The sequence below is a fragment of the Poecilia mexicana genome, unplaced genomic scaffold (assembly GCF_051168715.1).
Source record: "Poecilia mexicana isolate PSO_F unplaced genomic scaffold, ASM5116871v1 scaffold_20, whole genome shotgun sequence".
Taxonomy (NCBI): Eukaryota; Metazoa; Chordata; class Actinopteri; order Cyprinodontiformes; family Poeciliidae; genus Poecilia; species Poecilia mexicana.
In genome coordinates, this window is record NW_028263389.1 from 9,429,993 (window position 1) to 9,452,446 (window position 22,454).

At 40.9% G+C, this 22,454-nt stretch overlaps 2 protein-coding genes across 3 annotated transcripts; one reads left to right on the forward strand and one right to left on the reverse strand.

Annotated features, from left to right (window-relative positions):
- The first annotated feature begins 436 nt into the window (after positions 1–436).
- pdia4 (protein disulfide isomerase family A, member 4) lies at positions 437–4,774 on the forward strand. Of its 2 annotated transcripts, none has more exons than XM_014990302.2 (10): positions 437–736; positions 1,058–1,241; positions 1,603–1,808; positions 1,884–2,022; positions 2,124–2,329; positions 2,432–2,590; positions 2,725–2,876; positions 3,040–3,196; positions 3,775–4,008; positions 4,105–4,774. In XM_014990302.2, the coding sequence occupies exons 1-10, from the start codon at positions 661–663 to the stop codon at positions 4,515–4,517; spliced, it is 1,926 nt and encodes a 641-aa protein (XP_014845788.2). In that variant the 5' UTR covers positions 437–660; the 3' UTR covers positions 4,518–4,774. The 2 variants fall into 2 exon arrangements, with proteins under 2 accessions (XP_014845788.2, XP_014845789.2); XM_014990303.2 differs by having other exon boundaries at positions 1,064–1,241.
- A 90-nt stretch (positions 4,775–4,864) lies between these two features.
- On the reverse strand, positions 4,865–16,840 carry si:ch211-217a12.1 (alanine aminotransferase 2-like). The gene is made up of 12 exons (XM_014990304.2): positions 16,730–16,840; positions 16,384–16,587; positions 11,769–11,858; positions 11,508–11,616; positions 11,227–11,360; positions 9,725–9,968; positions 9,454–9,533; positions 9,106–9,242; positions 8,291–8,465; positions 6,271–6,426; positions 6,077–6,189; positions 4,865–5,416 (listed from the first exon to the last, which is right to left on the reverse strand). Exons 2-12 carry the CDS (start codon positions 16,528–16,530, stop codon positions 5,326–5,328), a joined length of 1,476 nt encoding a protein of 491 aa, XP_014845790.2. The 5' UTR covers positions 16,531–16,587; positions 16,730–16,840; the 3' UTR covers positions 4,865–5,325.
- Between the last annotated feature and the right edge of the window lie 5,614 nt (positions 16,841–22,454).

Genomic DNA, 22,454 nt, shown 5'->3' on the forward strand with positions numbered 1-22,454 from the left:
TGGAGTGCTAACAAGTTGATAGGGTTGCTGGATAACCTGTCTGTTATCAATTTAACCTGGATATTAAGTAAATGTGTTCAAGTTGTGTGTTTAAATCTAGAAATAGAAAATATTTCAGAACATGTTTGGTTCTCAATAACTTATCAGATGAAAATCAGCATACATTATAACTGAAAAGTGACATATCACTAGTCCTGTATTGGGTGTTATTTGGTTTTCATGCATAATTTTTAGATTTTGTAGATATAACTTCAAAAATAATTACAAGTTGTTGACCAATTAGCTCCTCGTATGCCAAGAATAAAATAATAGCGGTGTCTTGAACTCAAGATGAAGAAAAAGATCAACACCAGTATCCAATGGCAACCTTCAACGTTTCAAAGTGAGAAATTCAGTGGCGCTTCGTGATTGGAGGACGCCAGGTGGGTCAGAGCCAATCAGAGCGTGGCAAGTCAGACAAGTTACAGAAGGAGGAGGCGGTGGTGCTTTCAGAAGTGAGAGTTTGTATGAAACCACAAACCAGAGGTTTGCACAGCATTAAGCCATCAGTATTGATCCGGGCAGCGGGTCTGTGCGACAGGCACCTTTTTGATGACATTCATCAGCCGTATTAGCTCAGTTAATTAAAGGGCTACAGCTCCCGGGTGGACCGCAGGGACAATGAGGAAGGTTGCTCTGCTGCTAATTGTGCTTCTCGGCGTTGCACACTTTGCGACTGTCTGCAGGTGTGAAGAAGGTGAGTCTGGCGTGTCGAGGTATTGTTTCAACCGAAATGACCAAACAAGCGCGTCATTAGCCCAGCTAACACTTGTTTCCGGTCAGTATTGTCATTTAACCTAGCTAGCTAAGTAACTGAACATAATTAGCCTGCTAGTTAGCATTGGCTGGTAGCCAACAGGGCTGCAGAACTCTATAAAATCTGAATTTACATGTATGCAATTACATGTTCTCAGTGTCCCTCCCCTCCCCCTGTTTTCAAAACTACCAGTATGTCTAAATATTATTATTATTATTTTTATCTGCTTTGATTTCTAAATCTTGGAACATTTCTGCTAAGACGCAGAAGAAAACAAAGCGGAGGCAGCTGATGAAGACAGTGATGATGAGGAAGAGGAGGATGACAACGACGAGGATGACACGGAGGTGAAAGAAGAGAACGGAGTCCTGGTTCTCACCAACAGCAACTTTGACACCTTTATCGAGGGAAAAGACACGGTTCTGGTCGAGTTTTATGCACCATGGTAAGCTTGCTTATTTTAGCGTCTCTCTTCCAACTTTGCATACCAATAGTGAAATTGTTGCCCATTGTGCCGGACTTTGACGGGGTCATTCTGACGCTATTTCATGCTTGCTTTAACTGTAGTTGTCCTGTTGGGAGGTGAAAACTAGTGCATAATTTTCCTCCTTTATTTTTCTCTCTAGTTTTTGTTGATTTATGACAATAAATATCAATAAAACAGGTGGTTTGTGGTTGCAATGGCCCAAAAAAGAAAGTTGAAGGGGCTGCAACATTTTAAGATGAAACTGTAAGAAGTATTGCAAGAAACTGCAACAAAATCTGTCATTTTTCTTTATGCGTTCCTGTCTTGTTTATATTGTCAGGTGTGGCCACTGTAAGCAGTTCGCCCCAGAGTATGAGAAGATTGCTCAGACTCTGAAGGAGAACGACCCCCCGATTCCTGTGGTCAAAGTGGACGCCACGAAAGCCGACGCGGTGGCGAGCCGCTTCGACGTGACGGGATATCCCACCATCAAGATCCTGAAAAACGGAGAGCCCGTCGACTACGACGGAGAGAGGAACGAGAAGGGTGGGAATTCAGGAGGGTGGGAATTGTACGTTTTCTAAAAGAGCATCAATGACTGGGTTGACTGTGTATCTGCAGCCATCGTGGCGCGGGTGATCGAGGTGTCTCAGCCGGGCTGGAAGCCGCCTCCCGAAGCCACGCTGGTCCTGACCAAAGACAACTTTGACGAAACGGTCGATAACGCGGACATCATCCTGGTGGAGTTCTACGCTCCATGGTGAGTCGCTCGTCAAATGCAGAGTAGCAGGGTTACAATTTAGACTCTTTCCTTTCTTGGTTCAGTGATTAAAATACAACAAACCGGTTTGTCTTCCGCAGGTGTGGGCACTGCAAGCGTCTGGCTCCGGAGTACGAGAAGGCTGCGAAGGAGCTGAGTCAGCGTTCCCCTCCCATCCCTCTGGCCAAGGTAGACGCCACCGTGGAGACGGAGCTCGCCTCGCGCTTTGGGGTCACCGGTTACCCAACGCTGAAGATCTTCAGGAAGGGCAAAGCGTTTGAGTACAATGGACCCAGGGAGAAGTACGGTACGGGTTTTACCGACCAAACCATCACTACACTGAATTAACACGACGCTGTGCGTTTTCGTTGTTCCTGTAACAAGACGATGCTTTACTTTTTACCTTCAGGCATTGTCGACTTCATGAGTGAGCAGGCAGGACCCCCTTCTAAGCAGATACAGGCAGCAAAACAAGTGCAGGAGCTCATCAAAGATGGTGATGACGCAGTCATTGTTGGCATTTTCTCCAGTGAACAGGATGCAGCCTACGAGATCTACTTTGAAGCCTGTAAGTGTTTTGTTTTTTTTTTTTTTACTTTGCCTAATTTGTAGACAGTTGCTGCACAAAATGTTACTCAAGGACACCAGTGGAATTATTCGCTCCAATATTTCTTACTATTCAGTCCGTTTCCTGTCTGGCAGGTAACGCTCTGAGGGAGGACTTCACCTTCCGTCACTCCTTCAGCTCCGAAGTGGCCAAATTGCTGAAAGCGTCTGCTGGTCAAATTGTCATTATTCAGCCCGAAAAGTTCAACTCAAAGTATGAGCCATCCTCTAACAAGCTTACAGTCAAGGTGAGGTTGTCTGTTTCAGTTCTCTTTCTATTTCATGTTTAATTTGAAGGTGAAACTTAATTAGAATATGAAATGATGCAGTTCAGTTTTGTGGCACTAGGACGAGCAATCCTTACAAAAAAAAAAAACTCTGTCTTGAACTCGCTGTGTCTGAAATGTGCAGGAGTCGACGTCTGTGTCTGAAGTCCAGGAGTTCTTCAAGAAACATTCCATTCCCCTGGTTGGACACAGAAAACCCAGCAACGATGCCAAGCGCTACGCAAAGAGACCCCTGGTGGTCGTTTATTACGGAGTCGACTTCAGTTTCGACTACAGGATAGGTGAGTCGGAGATGACATTCTCAGCTAAGTAAGCACTTGTTTTGCAAAAGTATTCACACCCCATTTACATCACATTTTGATATTCTGCACCCACACCTTCAGTTAGTTTCAAAGATTTTATGTGGTAGATCAAAAAAAATTTTTGTAGTGGTAAAATGCAAGGGAAATGCCTGTTTTTCAAAAAAGAAAAACCAAACAAAAAAACATGTATTGAGGTTTTTTGAGTGAATACTTTGAAGCACCTTTTGCCACAGGTCATTACTTGTACAACTTGCCAACATTTTCACAAATATAGCCACCCTACAAAATAAAATATTTGTCCTCTTTTACAAGTTTATTTAAAAACCTTTAAAAAGAAAATACGTCAGCTCTTCAATTTGCAGCTCTAAGTGAGCCTTATTTTGCTGGACTGAAGGCAAAAAAGTCTAAAGATCACAAAACCCTTGGTTAAAAAGTAGAGTAGAGAGAACTGAATAAATGCATGCCACACTTGTGACATTTTAGTTAGTGAATGTTGTGGTTGTAGTGACATTTTTTATTTTTGCCAAGCTTTTTCACCTCGTCTTTTTCTCTTTCAGCCACACAGTTCTGGAGGTCCAAGGTGCTGGATGTCGCCAAAGACTTTCCGGAGTACACGTTCGCCATCGCCGATGAGGAAGATTACGCCGAGGAGCTGAAGAGCCTGGGCCTGAGCGAGAGCGGCGAGGAAGTGAATGTTGGGATTTTGGCAGACGGAGGAAAGAAGTTCGCCATGGAGCCGGAGGAGTTTGACTCGGAGGTGCTGAGAGAATTTGTTGTTGCTTTTAAGAAAGGTGGGTCTTTGTTTCACATTTCATCACTTCTAAAATAAGTTTTTTGTTTTGTAAGCTTGCTAAATTTTTCAGTACATCTTGACTTTTGTCTTGCAGGAAAGCTGCAAGCCATCATCAAATCCCAACCAGTGCCAAAGAACAACAAGGGACCAGTTAAGGTCGTGGTGGGAAAGACCTTCGACGAAATCGTCATGGATACCCAAAAGGACGTCCTCATCGAGTTTTACGCTCCCTGGTGCGGCCACTGTAAGAAGCTGGAGCCCGACTACGTGGCGCTCGGCAAAAAGTATAAATCCGAGAAGAACCTGGTGATCGCCAAAATGGACGCCACCGCCAACGACGTGCCGAACGACATCTACAAAGTGGAAGGCTTCCCCACGATATACTTTGCCCCCAGCGGCAGCAAGCAGAGCCCGGTTAAATTTGAAGGCGGAGACAGAACAGTAGAGGCTCTCGGTAAGTTTGTAGAGCAGCACGCCACAAAGCTCCTAAAGAGAGACGAACTTTGAGACTCTTTCCACGAAGGAGCTGAGAACTCTAAAAGGCGGTGGGGGGGTCTGTTGGGGGTTTGGTGGAGTCTGGGCGGCCAAAGGGAACACAGCAGTTTCTAATCGGTGTTACTGACTTTCTTTGATGCGTTTCAATCGTCCTTTTTTTTAGTTTCTGTTTATTCCAAGAGGTTCAGCCTCTGTTTCTGAAAGCATGTAAGCACTGACAGTTTTTAAATAAAGCTGAAAATGATGGTGGCTTTCTGCGCCAACACTCAGACGAGACTCCTTGTGGTGATGAATCGAAACAAGAGGCTTTTTTTTTTTGGGTAGAAATTTTAAATGAAGAGACTGGAAGTGCATACAGCTCAGGAAAGAATCACATTTTAAAAATCACAGTTTTAAACATAATCACAAATGGCTACATCTTGAAACTAGCTTAAGAACACTGTCAGACTGTACCTTGATCTCGATTACGGAGCTTCATATTAATCCTGTATTCACCTAACATATTAAATTAAGACATAATCATTAAGCATCAATACATTTTCCAGGAGAGGGGAGGGAGACACTTCTGTAACTGTGCCTCAAAGATCAAACGGGATCATAATCTTGGCTGTGTGGTGCTAAAAAGTGCTTCATGTACAGATGCTTAAAACATCTTCATAAGGTGTTCATAAGAATGTCTCTGTTTAACAAAACGTCAAAGGTTTTCGAGGTTCTGGCCGGGTACTGTAGAGCTGCTGCCTCATTCACTCAAAGGCACTTGAGATACTGGCACTTGATGCGTTTGTTCATGAACAGCAGCGGAAAGGATGAGGAGGCAACGTTAGGAAAACTCATTCGTAAATCGCAAGTGGAAGTCGCGGATCTTCTGCAGCACCACCTTCAGCTTCTCGGTAGGAGGCAAGATGGTCATCCTGGATGGAGGAGAGAAGAAAAACACATTGTACGTACAGATGTTGAAGGAATGTGTTTGACTCATGTCGGCAAACTGAAATACTGATGAACTTTTATGGCTGCGCTGTTGAAAGTGCTCGGAGCATGTCAGTGTTTTGTCATGTAAAGACAAAACTTCAGAGACCAACTCAAAATCGCTCCTTATGAAGTGGAAGCACAATTATGCTGTGTTTTTCTAAAAGTCCTTACAGATGATAATCCGAGGTTTCGTGCTTTTGTATTCAGCTCCTTTACTGACGCCGCCAACTAAAATCCAATTACTCTAATGTTGGAGGAAAAAAAACATCTCCTTGGTGAAACGTGGTAGAAGAAATATGTTAATAGAATAAGTAAACCTGTTGGGAAACCATAAAAGGGATTGCGATGATGGAGGATCGCTTTCCAGCTGAACAACGACCTGAATGCAAATGTACAGCACATTTTTTCAAAATTTATTTATAAACAAAATTTCTCTTCGACTTTGAAATTATGCTCTAATTTATGTTGAGCTACGATGTAAAACAAAAAAACAAAAAAAAAAAACATGAAATGCACTGAAGTTTGTGGTGATGAGACAAAATGGGGAAAAGTTCAAGCTGTGTGAATACTTTTGTAATATAAGCATGATGAGCGATGCAAACCTGAAGTGGAAGGTTCCATCTTTCTGACCGAAGCCACTTCCTGGTACCAAGCAGATTCCCTCCTCCTCCAGCAGCTTCATACAGTAAAACATGTCCGGGACTTTGCCTTCCGCCTGCAGGTAAGCAAACACATGCATGACTGCTAACGTGTTGGCGCTGAATCACCAGTCAACCGGGGGAATGTAAGAGCAGACCTTGGCTTTGTCGATGGCTTTCGGTGGGAGAGTGATGCGGGGGAAGGTGTACATGGCGCCCTGCACCGGATTGCAGGTGATCCCTGGTACCGTGTTGAAGATCTCCTCTGTCAGCCTGGCCTTCTCTGCCAGAGCGGCCAGCACTGCTGTCCGCTCCTGGAAGGGAAGCAACCGAGAAGAATGAGTAGGAGTTAACCGATGACCCGAAACTGAATCCATCTTTTGCCACAATAACTGTTCTGAGCTGGCATCTTACTGGCTGTAATGGATCCTGTTAGCAGATCTTGGAGTTTTTCCATCAAAACAACGCTTTGCTTTGTGCTATCAATGTATGTTAATTAATCCACTGAGCCATTCTAACATGGACAGTAAAACCTATTTTAAATTTCTCCACTTGGTCCCTGAAAATAAAAACAATCCTTCCCATTTCAGACTCATGCACTATGTTGCAAATTGACAATTTCTGGCAAGACTTAAGAAGAGAAGTTTGCAGATGCCCTCTGTCAAAACTGAACAGGCTGGAGATGTTAAACTGGCCAAAGGTTTAGTCTCTATATGTGCAGGTAGAATGGATAGGATTTTTTTATTTTTTCCAAATTTTTAAAACCAGATTCAACCTCATTTTGTTTGTATTGGTCTATTACTACGGTCACCAGAAATACAGTGGACAGAGTAACTGTGCCTTACGAAAATGTACTGAAAATATTTAAACATGTCTGCCACTGTGAAAAATGTAAGTTAGTTCAACAAGGAACAAAAACAGAAAGTGTTTCTTTTCTTCTTCTTTTTAACAGAAAATAGCTGACTGACTGTCTGGCCATGATACTTTAATTGGGTCACTTGGTGGCATCATTCCCCCACTGAGTGAACACTGGTAATTGTTGGCCCTTAAGTTTTATAACTTAAAGTGAAATATATTTTCATTTTACACCTACACTGTAACCTTTTGTTAGCAATTGGCAAACCCTTTAGTTGTTCTGTTTATCTTAAGTTGAAGTAATCCGAGGTTAAAGTAGTCAAATATGTAACTGATCTATTTCTATAAAAATCTAAATGAACTGAGTTCAGCAGTTTGAGCAGGTTACATAATCCTACAGTCAAACCACTTGGATATCACCATTTATTTCATGTCAGTGACTCAAATCCTTACAATTCTTTGGTTCTGCTTCTACACATCACCTGGTCACATTGTAAAGTTCAAAGATGACCTATATAATCCAGCCACTGACGAGCAATAAAAGTTCAATCTGGCACCAAAACACATTCTGAGTCAATGATTCTCAATATCAAAGAGCAACAAAGTTCAAACATTTCTCTCCGTCAAAGTATGAACGGCTCTTTCAGTCGTCACAATAAAAACTACGCTTGGTTTAACTTTAACTCTCCCTGCAGCAGTCGTGCGTCTACAGAGAATATCGCACAACTGTCCCCAATGCGTCGACAACAGCTCACAAGCCCAGCTGAAATGTGCAAAATGTGTTTTATTCTTGTTTTTTTTTTTTTTGCTTTACTGTACGAGGAAGCAGAAAAGCATAGAGGTTTTTAAATGCAGTCATAAATATACTGTTTCCCACATGGAAAATTGCTGAAATATGCAGGATTTCAATGCTAGCATAAAAAAATCCCTGCAGTCTGAGAGTCACGTTACCAGTGAACTCAGTAATGACCACATAATGAATGACTTCCTCTCACTGCGAACAACCCCTCCGCCTGTGTGAGTTCAGCAGAAACAGGTTAACATCATTGCTACACTGTACATTATGTAATGTGCTGCATATAATCCACATTGCAAAGCTCAGGCTGCTGTTTGAAGCCAACGGCAAGAAACAAAACTCTAGCACAGAGAAGCCGATTACTGCCTTGCGAAGGCTTCAGCTCACTCAATGCAAGCTTTGTGTGCGCAGATTATACCCGTCGGTCCTTGTGCGTATTTACATAAGTGAAATGTGTTTGCTGAAATGTTTGCTGCTGCATCCGGGAAGTGCACCGTGTGATTAGGGGAGGTTTTTTTTTTGGTCACCTTCATAAACGATGTGTAGGACGATTCATCGGGCTGCGGGGGGTTCACCACCAGGTCCAGGAGGGCCTGTCCAGGGACGGGGGGGCACAGACGGACCGACACCAGCTTGGTGAGCTGGGCCTTCACCTCCGGGTCCATGTTGATCACCTCCATGTAGCCGCCACGGAACCCACACCTCACGAAGGCAAACAGAGAGAAGACAAACACGAGGATGACTAAACGATACACGTCTGCGTGGAGAAATAACTCCACCACAAGGACAACAGAGGACAACAGAGGATGCACCAACGACAGCAATATTGGAGATAGTACTCTACAGCAAGGTCAAGGAAAACTAAAATATAAAAAAGATTTTATCTTTTGAAATATCTCTCTCTGTCACATACACAGATCAATACGTCACTGAGGCAATACGAATAGTAACTATTCAAATGTAAAATAAAAAAAATTCTCGCTAAGTTTTCTGGGATTTAGAAAATAAAAACAACCTAAAACAAGAAACGTTTAGTCTGAGGAAAAAATGTGTCTGTATCTTTTTGCTAGGTGTGTGAAAATCTCTGGTTTCAGCTGCAGCTAACAGCTGATAACCAAATAAATTTAGGCGTTTAATAAAACATTAGATTGCATTTTATTACAAAACTGTGCAGCTTGAATATTAAACACTTTCAAGGACTATATACAGAAATGAATCACCTTCCAAAACCTTGAAAACACCAGGTTCTCAAGGATTTCAAGCATCTGTACGGACCCTGACTGTAAAGGAAGAAAAGCTAGAGAATTCCTACGTATAATAATCCATAAATGTAGTCGCTTACTCTCCCATGTAGCACTTAGAGGTGGAGTGGAAGGAGGCCATCTCCACAGTCCTGGAATACTCCGGTCCCATCTCAAACAGAACCTTCTTGAAGGAGTGAAACTTGCAGCCCTCGGCGTAAACGTTATCCTGGTAGACCTGCCAGAGAAAATGGTTTCAGAACAAACTCTGTTTACACAGGAATTAAATGAAGCGGAAATACATTCATACAGATGCGGGAATGGAGCCCATGTATAGGCAGAAAATAAATTTCTTTCCTCTAAATCGATGCTGATCTCTTTGATTTTCTACCTAACAGTCGAGATAATTTAAAACTTTGTGCTTTTAGATTATTTAAACCTTTTTTTACCTCATCGGCCATGAGGAAGAGATGCTCCTCTTTAGCGAATCGGATCACATCCTCAATACACTGTCTGCTCTGGACTTGGCCTACAATGAAAAACAAAACATTACGTTTAGAGTAAAAAGAGTAGAAGAGTGAATTAAGATTTCTCGAATATTTTTCTTGCCAGAAAAATTGAAAATAATCTTAACCTATAGAAGCTATAGATGCATTTTTTTTCTTCACAAAATAATGATACACAAATCAAAGTTTTCTGCAGGGTTCTGTGTACATGTACCTGTGGGGTTCCCGGGGTTGATGATGCAGAGCACGCGGGGCTTGCAGTGCTGCTTGGCTTCATTTAGCGCTCTCTTGAGCTCTGCCACGTTCAGACTCCAACAGTTGTCCTCGTCCAGGTAGTAGTTGATCTGCACGGCGGCCAGGTCCGCCAGGGCGGCCGAGTACAGCGGGTACTGAGGGATGGAGATCATCACCCCGGTGCGGTCTCGACCCTCGCCGCACACCAGCAGCTTCAGAATGGTCTGAGATTTGGAGAAGTGTTTTACCGCCTTGATTTTGGATACCATAAGCAGATCATTTATGTAGGAACCTGGAGTCAGTCTAGACGCTGACTCGTAAATAAATATATGTTGTGTTTGAGATGCTTATCAATTTACGGCTTTTCAAAACCAAAACAATTTTCAAAAGATTTCACAAATACAATAAAGCCTTTATACATTTCAAACTGCGTTTTATATTATCGAGGTTTTTGCCAGTGGCACCCCCATTGTTCGTGCTGCCCTGTGTGGTGAGCCTTAAGGCCCACACCAAAAATTCTCATTAATGAAAATGTAGAGAGGAGTTTCAGTATGGCTATACCAAAATATCTGCAGGTTTTAGCAAGGCAAATTTAAGACTTTTCAAGACTGTTTAATGCCACTTTGAAAAACACTTAAGACCAATAAATTATAAATATAGAGAAATGGTTGGGGAATCCTGTTGCATTACAATCAAAAATATAATATTTTATGACATCTCTGGGGTCTGTTTGTAGTTCTTAGCAGTGGCTCTGTATAGCCCCCATAGCTGCAAGCTTAAAAGTTTTTGGGTTTTTTTGCACAAAATCCACCTAGCCTCGTACGGGTCAGCTACAGATGTGACCCAGTGCCATAAACAAACACCAGCCAGTTAACTGCAAATAAATTTGCACTTATCCATGATAGTCACCAGAAAGTTAGCTAGCTAGCAAGGGCCTATTAGCTAGTTATCAACAGACACAATGAGGCACAAGACTGAAAGAAAAATCCTGTGAGAGAAAAGACTATGTAGAATATATTAGATTGAATAGTGATTAACATAATTAAGGTCAATGTAAACATGAATTTAAGACATTTTAAGGACATGTGGACACCCTGCATACCATCCTAGGGGTATTTGAGAGTCAGCGAAATCATTTAAAACTTGACACCTCTGCCTGTACACTCTGTGCCAGATATGCCAGCGTTTATTACTGCATGGGCCGGTTGTTATCTCTTTGCGCTAGATTATATCTTAAAGTTACTCAGCTGTGTGAAATGGTTACATAAAAGTGAGGGTGATAAAGGTCTGTGTGTGGATTAAAGTCAGAGATGTGCAAAGTACAGCTCAGTAAGTATATAATTGACAGGCGTTCAATGTAGGCCAGGTCTGTGAAACGCGTGTCGCTTTTGTAGGATTAAAGGAACAATGCGTCTATTAAGTCGGTTCTGCAGCATGTCGCCAGTCTGCGAAGGAGGAGGTGTCAGAGGTTGTGACAGATACCACAATAGCATCGCTGGCCCCGGTGGAGAGGTAGATGTTGTCGGGGTTGGAGGGGATGCCGCCGTCTCGCCTCTCGATGTAACACGCCACATCCTGCCGAATGCACTCGATTCCCTGGCTGGCGCTGTAGGCCCCTGCAGGACACGACAGTGAACTTTGAAAGGTCTGCACAGATAAGCCGACACTGTTAAACACACAGAGACTGACTGTGACGGTACAGAGCAGCTCCAAGACGTGACTGATTGGACGGAGCAAAGGGGTGGGCAGGGAGTTGTTCTGACCTATACTATGACCCCCGCAGGCGTCGAGAATACGCCGAGCTCTCTGCTTGGCGTCCTCTGGAAACTTGTTGTCCTCCAAAAGTTCCGGGTAAGAACAAAGAGCCAACACCTGAGAGAGAGATGAGGATATGTGGTTTAGCCACAAGCTTTGTGACACATTTTATTGTTTTTTTTTGTGTCCATCAATGAGCGCTCTGCGTTATCAGCAAAAGTGCAAACACAGCAAACAGTCAGGGGATGAATCCAGCCAGTGAGTCTAACCTGTCTGAAAAATGTGATTGGTCTCTGACCCATGGCTTGGGCATCGCCTATGTTTGCCTTGATGACTTCTGTGAAGGGTTTCTTCACTCCCTGCGACAAAGAAAACAGAAAGCGCAAGAGTCAAATGAATGAGGCGGACCTTTGTTGATGCAAAATTCAAATCTGTAGAAACTTGTACTGTATTCATATTTGTACTTGTTATGACTCAGCAGCTTGGAAAAGTTTTGACACCATTAGAACTTTTTCTTCCTTTTGCCACAGAAACCTTATTGCGTTTTATTGAACCTTCATGTGAGATGCTAACACAAAGCTAACAAGCTGTAAAGCAATTCGTCTGACTTCCAACAGGACTTCAGCCCTAAACGAGCCAAGGTTACGACAGCATGGATTAGATCAAAGCATGTCCATGTGCTAATGATGTACAATGAAGTGTGTAAAGTGTAAAGTGACCAAATCAGAAAAAGTTTAGGACGTACTTTAGCATTGCACTGCAAGTCAAAATAGAAGGCGCCACTTATTTTCACCCTGCATCGACCCGTCGCTCCCCCATTAGAACATCCCGCTCTTATACTTCACAGTCTGGTTGTGTGTTAAACGACTGCTGGGTCTTCCAGAAACACAATCCACCCACTGTTCGTGGTGGGTTGCATGTTCACCAAGACATGCCGGCTTAATCTAATCACAAGACAGACTTCTGTCTTTTCTTCGCTTCCTCTGGTCATCTTCTATTCATCAGCAAAACCGGCTCTCTTCATCTCTCTGACTTAAACGACACACCCAAACCCAGGGTCTGTTTGCTGGTTCCGGCACGCTGCTGCAGCTGCTGCCGTTTCTCAGGTGACGTCAACCGGCACGCTTTATGGCAACCGGACCAAAAAGGTCAGAGCGTCAATCAGAAATGCTCGAAGTCAAGCCAGGCGGTCAGAAGAACTTTGATCATCATGGATTTTTACACAAGTAGGACTTGACATACATGCAATGTTGTCAGTTCATGTCCAGGTTATCCAAAGTTTTAAAAAAAATGTGTTTGGTTCTTTTTGAAAGGATTCTATGATCCATTTGGTGCAATCACCAAATAATCTTTTCTTTTATCTTTTTGTTTTTAATTATGGCAAGGTTAGCTTCACATTAAATCAGATCTAAGTAGCTGGATGCACCTCGTTTGCTTTTTAGTCTCGATCAACAAAGTGTCCGGTTGTTCTCCGAGCCAGTTACTTCCTGCACTCTCCTGCTCAGTCAGCACCAGGCACTCATTACACAGGCCTGACCAGCACAGCCAGACCAAGTGACCCAGAGGACAGAGTAGAGCTCACAAACAGAAACCTTTTTCTTCCCTGCAGAAGTATTCATAACACCCTTCCTTTTTTTCCACCACATTTTGTCCTTTTACAACCATAAACCTCAGTGTACTTTATTTGGATTTCTTCAGAATTGCTTGAAGTGTACATTTTTTAATCAAATATATATATATATATATATATATATATATATATATATATATATATATATATATATATATATATATATATATATATATATATATATATATGAAAAGTGTGTCGTGCATGTGAATAAAAAAAATAAAAATTCTGATGAAATGTCTACTATCCATTTATTTATCTCTGTGAGATTGAATGAAGAGCATTTGTTAACAACAGTTTTCAAGCCTCGCCTCTTTAGTAGAATTTCAGTCTAAACTTTTACACTTTGGTCTGAACAATTACATTTTTATGATCCCTGTCCCGCAGAGAGGTAAATCTCAACCTTGAACAGGTTTCCTCCCAAAACCTCCTGTAAAAAAACAAACAAAAAAAACATCCACACACCATAATGTTGCCACCAAAATGCTAAATTTAATTGCATTTTGCAAATAGTCCAAAACTTTGCAACGTGTGTGGCGACATGTGCAACACTCCAAGGGCTCTGAATACTTTTCCAAGGAATGACATAAAACTAGTTTGCAGAGTGAAACTGGACTTGCTTATGCAAACTGGAAAATTCTGTTCATTCCAAGGACAATTCTCCAAGGACCATGCAATCATGGTAATAAAACAAAGCAGAGGTATAGGTCACTCAAAGAAACGAAAACAGAGACGTGCGTGGAGTCGTTAAGTTCACCAGAAAAGTTAACGTTTCCCGTGCTCCTGCTCGCATGACGCCCAGCTATTGTGACAGAAAACACCAGACTTGCCAGAAGCTGAGATCCAAGCCTGAATTAGCTGTCACCAGAACAGGCAGTGTCATGCCAGATGTCTGCGTAAGGATTCATAAGGGTCATCAGCAGCACACGTGCACAAAAGCACAAATGCATTAAATCTGCTGAGCCACCAGTAAAAGTGTTCCAGTAGCAGATCTGACAGGAAGCAAACCCACAGATGACTCGACAACTGCTGCAATACAAACCCTCCGACCCCTCTGGAAAAACAAACAAAAAAAAAAAAACACCTTAGATTTGGTTTTTAAGATGTCTTACACAAGCCACTCTGCTTCTGAGATAATTATTTTGTCAGCTGCACAAGGACATGATCCGTCCCGGTTATGAGCGCAGAAAAACAAGTGGACAGCCGAGAAGCGCAACACTTTCATCAGACCTGCTTGTTTTGAGCCTCTGGAGCCCAGAGGGGCCCAGCAGGCTCTTTCTTCTGAGCGGGTAAGCCCAAAGACACAAAAGAGGACAGAGAATGCTCATCTTATGTAACAAAGCTACTCAATACAGACGTCCTCGGAATCCTGCAGGCAAGTCAGACAAAAGGAGAGCTAAATGCACTATCCACTGCAGCTGATCACGTCTCAAAAAAGAGAAAAAGAGGGAGAGAGAGAGAGAGGGAGAAAGAGAGGAAGAGAGAGAGAGACGGTGTGTAAAAAAAAACATATCTAACCTGCCTACCTTGCCTCCAGTAGATCAATAACCCCCCTGTTGGAATGTAATACAAGCAAAAGACCACAGGCTGGGACTTGAAAAACAACGACCTGCTATCCCAGTCCTGTTGCTAATCGCAGAGGAAGTCAGCAAAAACTAAACTGTCTAAAAAACGAATGAGTCTTCACTTTTTAATTAGATCTGGAACAGAAGACACTATGTTTTGTTATGCTTGTCACTGTTTTCAAAAGCTGTTTATTTTAAAGCTACAAGCCAAACGTCTGTAAAATCGATCAACCGAGATATACTTTGCCACAAGATGCCATGATCATGTTTTTATTCTATTTGTTATGCTTTTTTTGGTGCAAATAAAGATGAAGACCTACATGAAGCAAGTTTTCACACAGACATGCCTCTGATGACATCACATAAGCCAACTATATCTGTTTGAATGTTTTAAAGTTTTTCTCCATTTTTGTTGCAGTTTTACTTTAAATTCCTCTTTTGGGTGTGTTTACTTGTCTTCTGTGGAACTGCAGTAAAAGGAGGCAAGTTGAAAAAAAAAAAACAACCAAACAAACAAAAATAACAAGTTGATATGTTTCATGCAGATTATATGTGTCATTTTTACTTTCACCAAAACAACAACACCATGCACACACCGGCATACTATGGAGGGTGTGAAGTGCCACAATTTTGTAAATAAATGAAACAGAACACTACAAAGAAATGTTACTACTTAGTGAAAAGGGATAAAAAAAATATATACATTCATAAATAAAATATAACATTTTATTATTTAAATGTGTTATTAATATGTTTTATTTTAACACATAACAGGTCTTTATCTGCCAGCTTTATGGTGCTGCTCTAGTCAAGATGATTGGTCTATAGTGATAGTTACTGTTAGAGAAACAATTATATATATATTTTTTTTCTTTTTTACATTTGGAAAACTACACTTTGAATATAAAACTTGACTTCAAATTGAACAATTATGTTGGGATATTATTTATTTAATTTTTTAAGTCTTGTAAAAAATAATTATAGAATTTTACAATTATATTACTATATATATGTATAATTATAAAATTATATAACAATTTCTTGGATAGGTGGCACTTTTTGCCTTCCGTACTTACAGCCCACAGAACCACCATCATTCCAATCAAATCCAGAGGGAAGAAATAAGGGAGGGAAAAAAAGCATTGCTTGGTCCAAAAGAGAGAGAGAGATAATTTATTTAAAAAAACTGAAGTAAGGTGATTTCCAGCTGCATGTAGGACCATTACTCTAGATTTAAAAAAAACATATTACGGCTCACCAGTGCTGTAAACTGGATCAATTAGTAAGCATAAGCCTTATGCCAACTCAAAAAACAGACCTCTAATACATCAGAATGTATATCGAATCACTCAGTCTCTTCACTGCTGCGGTGTTTTCCGTTACTCTTTCGTTTTTCTTCGTCTGCGCAGCCGAAGAAAAGAAATATACAATTATTTCTGTAAAACACTGCACTGAAAGTGCATATTATATTACTGTTAGTGAGTAGTTGGTTGATGAAAACCACTGCTGGATAATATCTTCAGATGTAAAGGGGAATTCCCAACAGGTGTGTAAGAGGCGCGCAAGAGGCAGTCGTAGAAAAGTCGGAGCACATAAACACTCACATTCTGCATGATGCAAATAAAACCAACTTTTATAGCGCCGGTTCATTTGTTTCTGACGGACAGTTCGGCTCTGTTTTCAGTTTACCTCTCGGAGCTCCTTCTCTATCTGCACCGCCCGCTGGACGATGGGGCCGCGGACCGCGTACTCCACCCGCTTCACGTTGGGGTTCATGTTCTCCACGGTCAGCACCTTCCCCCGACACGGCACCCCGTTCACTGCCTGCTGGGACATCCTGGCTGCTTTGTACTCACCCCGCTTTCTGTCAGCGCCTCAAACTGTAAGGCTTTTCTAAAAAGAAAATGTATTCATTTATTTTTAGAGTTAGAGAAGAAGAAGAGAAGAAGAAGCAGAAGAAGAAATGAAAGTTATCGATAATAAACAGAAGTTGGTCGCGGCAGAAGAGGAGATAAAAAAAATTATCGTTGGTTACCAGCTGCTCTGCGGGGAAAACAAAGTTCAAGTCAGCTCGGGGTCTTGGAGAGAGTTCGGAGCTACCCGGTGCTCATATTCCCAACCGGGCCGCCACGCCTCCGTCCGCGGGTTGGCTGGACTTTCCTCCCTTCGGTTTCTGAACGGAGCCTGCCAAATGGTTCGTTCAAGGGCTTTAGGAAAATCTATCTTTACGGACGTAACATCGACAAAATCAAGGAAAAAGAAGCAAGTTCTATATCCACACCCGCTGACAAACATCGGTGCTTACATTATATCTTGTTTCGGGTCACCCGAACAAGGACGAAGACTTTCCGTTTTATCCTCTCCATGCCGTCCCAGCTCATTGAATGCGGCATGAAATATCCTACAGAAAAACATCATTTTCACATGCAGGGCGAACGCTTTGCTTTGCTGCGTTGTTCGGTAACCAAAAAAATTTGGCATCGTGAAGACAGGGGTGACATCAGCGATATACTTAAAGACAGCTGTGTATTTTTATGAAAGGTGGAGCAACTTATCCTGTCCATTTGCTTCATTTAAATACATTTGCATGGCAATTGCTTTCGCTCTCAGCTGTTAAGTGGAACCATTAATTATGAATGATAAATCCTTTCTGTTGTCAACAATTCAGTGAAAAGTCTCAGACTAAAGCTGTTTAGGGAAGGATGATGAAAAACTTTGCTTTAAACCCCCAAATGCCCTTTTTATAAACCAATATGGGAGAAAACGGGGAAAAGATTCATAATAGCATTTTACTCTCGGTTTTCTATTACTGTGATGTAGCAGGGGTGCGCCCATAAAGATTTGAAAGGGTGGCCATGGCCCGGTACCACTGCTGGCAAAAAGTATTATTAATTAGACACATTAACTTTCCACTACTTATGTTTTCTAATAAAAAAAAATACATTATTTAACAGATAAAAATAAGATCTATACATTTCAAATAAAAAAGCAGCTTCAGCCAGCAGCCTTAATGTGCTAAAGATGGCTCTCTAGAGTTATGTTATCTACACCGAGTCACATGAGATGATTTGGTCATCTGGTTAGGATGCCTCCATAATAAGGCCTCACTTTCCATACTTTTTAACAGAATTAACTCTAATAAAAATGAAAGAAAGAAGTCAATAAATGACACTATAATATAGTAACATGCACCATCTCTGACCAGCTTTTCTGGTTAGATAGTTCACATTTTTAACAGAATCAGAGGAGGATGATACTTTGCAAAATGGATTTACAATGTACTCATTACATTTCTAAACAAAATTGATTAAATGTAATTACAGTAGTGTAACTATTACATTGTATTCCTTATTAGATTAAAAACTGAAGAGGATACTTCTCAGGAAGGGATTCACTTGGACCACAACCAAAGTTCTCTCTGTGTTCTGTAATAAGCAGAGTTGTTAATTAACTAAAACTCATTGCAATGGTACGACAGGACAAACAGCGTCTCATACATAAAGTTACATCCAGTCTACAGCAGGGTTGTAGTTTAGCCACTTGTTTTTAAAGCAATAATTTTATCCAAACCCTTATTTTACATAATATTGCTGTGTTTGCAGCAAAACTACTTTCACATGTATTTTTTGAACAATATGTTTGTCTATATATTTAAATTTTGTAAAGTGAAAGTGTTCAATGTCAGACACTGCATTAAAAATCATTTGTACTTATCAGATTATATATGTGTAACCCAAGTAAATATAACACCAGTTCCAAAAACCCCAGCAATGTTTGACCTCTCTGTAGTTTCTCCTGTAGATGAAACTTCTGTTCTTCATTAACATCCCTGGCAGAAACAAGTCAGTACTGGATCTTAGTCACATTCTTCAAACCTTCAGCAAAATCTCCCTCTCTGTTAGTTTTCCACCACATGATCTTAAAAATCTTATTGGAAAAAAATAAAATAAAATACCCTATTTCTTGTCCATTCACTTTCCTTGAAATACCACATATAGCTGTAAAGAAGCGTCACAACAAAGGTAGTTTATCATTTTCTGTGGAGTTGCACAAGCTATAACTACAGTACAGAAATGGGTACAGAAACAATACTAAGTATTTTAGAGGTTTTGAGAAAAGACCTCATTTTTATACTTTTAAATTGCAGTACTCAATTTACCGAACACTGAAATAACTGTTAGCAATATCTAGCATCTAGATTTTAGAGCTATAAAACAAAACTAAAACCAGAAAAACAAGTTGCTATAACAATCAGATTATCAAATCGGCATTCGTGCAAGAAGGACCCTGCAGAGACATCTTGGAAAAGTCTAAGGAAAGACATCTGATATCGCCAACTAAAACAGAGCACGTCCTAGCATGTGATGTCCAGCTGACGTTTGAGTGTCACGCAGCATGCATTCTGGTAGCATCAAATACCAAGTTAACATAATAGGTTATGGTCAAGGTCAGCTGTAAGAAAAGTAAAAACTGAGCAGCGCTAAGGAGCTCAGAAGCCAAAATTGAACATAAATCGGTTTCCATTATGACACAAAACCATGCAGGACTGCTGTAAGCCACGTCGGAGTGCTACGATCTGAGCGTTTATGATTCTGGTGCAAAATATTTCAAGTTGAGGCTAAAATAAAAGCTGTTTCATTTACATTGAATGCTTTCAAAGTCCTGTTTTCTTCATGTCTATGTATGGCTGCACTGGCAGGCACTTCAAAACAGACTGAAGTGACATCTGAGCTGTACCCAGTGTGATGAAAGAGTAAAATGAAAAGAGGGGGAGGGGCAGAGGGGGCTCATGAGAAACTTAACTGCAGTAGGAACCAGGTGTTTAAATACACTTTATCGGAAGACACAACCTGTTTTTGTGCGACTTATACTTTTCCTGTTTGCAGGATTCTCCATCAGACTCGCCAGCAGCAATTAGCAAACACCTGGAGGAGCTGCACATGTGCTGAGTTCGTTATACAAACTACTTCTCAGTGCAATCCTGGTAAAAAAAAGAAAAAAGAAAAAAAGAAACTGTGTTAAAGGGTTAATAGTGACGTGATGACTTCCTGAAGGTGTAGATTCAGAAAGAGTCAGTTTTTAAAGAGACAGAGGCCCAATTCCATGTCCTTAAATCAGGACATAAAATTTCTATTAAGTCATATTTGACATGCAGCTATCTTATGACGACTGAAAGTAACATTACGTTACTTGACTATGCTATGAAATTGCATTATGTGTCTGGAGAATGCACAATACTGCCCCCTGAAGGAATATTGCTTGAAAGAAAATCTAAAAAAATTCACCAAAACTCCAAGGTGTCCTAGGAACTCCATATCGGGTTCATCCTTGGGTGCCAAGATTGGTACCAGCCTGGCTTAAAATACTATGTACTCAGCAAGGAAGAAGCTGTTTATCCAAAATAACATAAAAACAGATTCAAAAACTAAAACTAAAAAAAAAAGAAAAAAGAAAAAAAAAAGAAGGAAGTCTTGTGGTGCGTGGTTTGATGAAACTAGACATTGTGACCGTACGGAGAGAAAAACACATAAGCTTGCAAGTCAGAGAATACCATCTCTACTGTGAAGCATGGGCGCAGTAGCATCATGTGGTTGTTTTGCTGCAAGAGAAACTGGTGCACACCACAAAATAGAAGTTGAGGAAAGAATCAAAATATTTAAATATTGACATTACAAGACATTAAATAGATTATTATTCCAAATGGTCATTAACTCTAAGGAAACTATCAAATAAGATACAAAATGGGTTAAGGACGACAAAGTCAATGATTTCAAGTGGTCAACACGATATTGGGCACATACAACCCCTGGCAAAAAGTATGGAATCACCAGTGTTGGATGAGCAGTCATTCAGACATTTCATGCTGTAAAACAAACTCGGATCAAAAACATGACACAATATTAAGGTCGTTCCAAAGTGCAACTTGTTGGCTTTCAGGAACACTCAAAGAAATGAAGAGAAAACATTGTGGAAGTCAGTGAATGATACTTTTATTGACCAAACACAGGGAAATAAATATGGAATCACTCAATTCTGAGGAAAAAAGTATGGAATCATGAAAAACACATAAACAAAAGACCATTCAAAATACATCACTAGTATTTAGTTGCACCATCTTTGGCTTTTATAACAGCTTTTAGTCTCTGAGGCATGGACTTGATGAGGGACAAACAGTATTTGGTGCCTACTCTCTTTGATAGCAGTTGCCAGATCAGCTTTGCAGGTTGGAGCCTTCTTGTGGAACATTTTTTTCAATCTCCACCACAGGTTTTCTATTGGGTTGAGATCTGGACTATTTGCAGGCCATGACATCGACTGAATGTGTCTTTCTTCAAGGAATGCCTTCACTGTTTTTGCCCTATGGCACGATGCATTGTCATCTTGGAAAATTATTTCATCATCTCCAAACATCTGTTCAATTGAAGGGATGAGAAAACTGTCCAAAATGTCAATGTAAACTTGTGCATTGATAGAAGAATTAACCACAGTCATCTCCCCAGTGCCTTTGCCTGACATGCAGCCCCATATCATCAAGGACTGTGGAAATTTGGTTGTTTTCTTCAGGCAGGCCTCTTCATAAATCTCACTGGAACGGCACCAAACAAAAGTTCCAGCATCATCACCTTGTCCAATGCAGATTCTTGACTCATCACTGAAGACAACTTTCATCCAGTCATCCACAGTCCATGATTGCCTCTCCTTAGCCCATCGGAATCTTGTTCTTTTATGGTTAGGTGTCAATGCTGGTTTTCATTTAGCTTTCCTGTATTGAAATCCCACCTCCTTTAGGCGATTTCTTACGGTTCGGTCACATACATTGACTCCAGCTTCCTCCCATTTATGCTTCATCTGTTTAGTTGTACTTTTTTGGTTTTCAAGACAAATGACCTTTAGTTGTTTGTCTTGACGCTTTAATGTCTTTCTTGGTCTACCAGTACGCTTGGCTTTAACAACCATTCCATGCTGTTTGTGTTTGGACCATATCTTGGATACAGCTGACTGTGAACAGCCCACATCTTTAGCAACCATGCGTGAAGGGTTACCTTCTTCAAGAAGTTTCACAATCCTCTCTTTTGTTTCAAGGGACATTTCTCTTGTTGGAGTCATGGTTCTCGCCACTCCACTTCGTCCAGCAGCCCTCCAAGGTGTCATGACTGCAGGTGTTTTGATCTGCACACTAACGGGCACATCTAATCTGGGGCAGGTGTCCATTTAGGGAAAGGAAATAGACTGGGTGTGTCCTTTTTTCTACCTCCAATTTGAGTGATTCCATACTTTTTTCCTCAGAATTGAGTGATTCCATATTTATTTCCCTGTGTTTGGTCAATAAAAGTATCATTCACTGACTTCCACAATGTTTTCTCTTCATTTCTTTGAGTGTTCCTGAAAGCCAACAAGTTGCACTTTGGAATGACCTTAATATTGTATCATGTTTTTGATCCGAGTTTGTTTTACAGCATGAAATGTCTGAATGACTGCTCATCCAACACTGGTGATTCCATACTTTTTGCCAGGGGTTGTAGAGAATTATGGGCAGAGAAAATTGAGTTACACAAGTCTGTCAGAGGAACGGAGCAAAATGACAACAATCTGCTGTATTTAGAGAAGAAACAAATGGTCTGATAATTCTAAAAAGTGAGAAAAAGAAAGAATTTTTCTACATCGTATTTAGTCCCTGGGATGAAGTATATATAATATTAGGAATCTGTAGGAACGCTATCCAGATGTGCTAAGTGCTTATGCAATATTGAAATACAAAA

Excerpts from the sequence above, each read along its gene's own strand:
- pdia4 (XM_014990302.2), top strand. The coding sequence starts at position 661 with ATGAGGAAGGTTGCTCTGCTGCTAATTGTGCTTCTCGGCGTTGCACAC. Across the intron at positions 2,330-2,431 it reads TGGACCCAGGGAGAAGTACG|GCATTGTCGACTTCATGAGT; the intron begins GTACGGGTTTTA and ends TTTTACCTTCAG. Across the intron at positions 3,197-3,774 it reads CAGTTTCGACTACAGGATAG|CCACACAGTTCTGGAGGTCC; the intron begins GTGAGTCGGAGA and ends TTTCTCTTTCAG.
- si:ch211-217a12.1 (XM_014990304.2), bottom strand. The coding sequence starts at position 16,530 with ATGTCCCAGCAGGCAGTGAACGGGGTGCCGTGTCGGGGGAAGGTGCTG. Across the intron at positions 9,969-11,226 it reads GGGCCAGCGATGCTATTGTG|ACCATTCTGAAGCTGCTGGT; the intron begins GTATCTGTCACA and ends TCCAAATCTCAG. Across the intron at positions 5,417-6,076 it reads GATGGAACCTTCCACTTCAG|GATGACCATCTTGCCTCCTA; the intron begins GTTTGCATCGCT and ends TCCTCCATCCAG.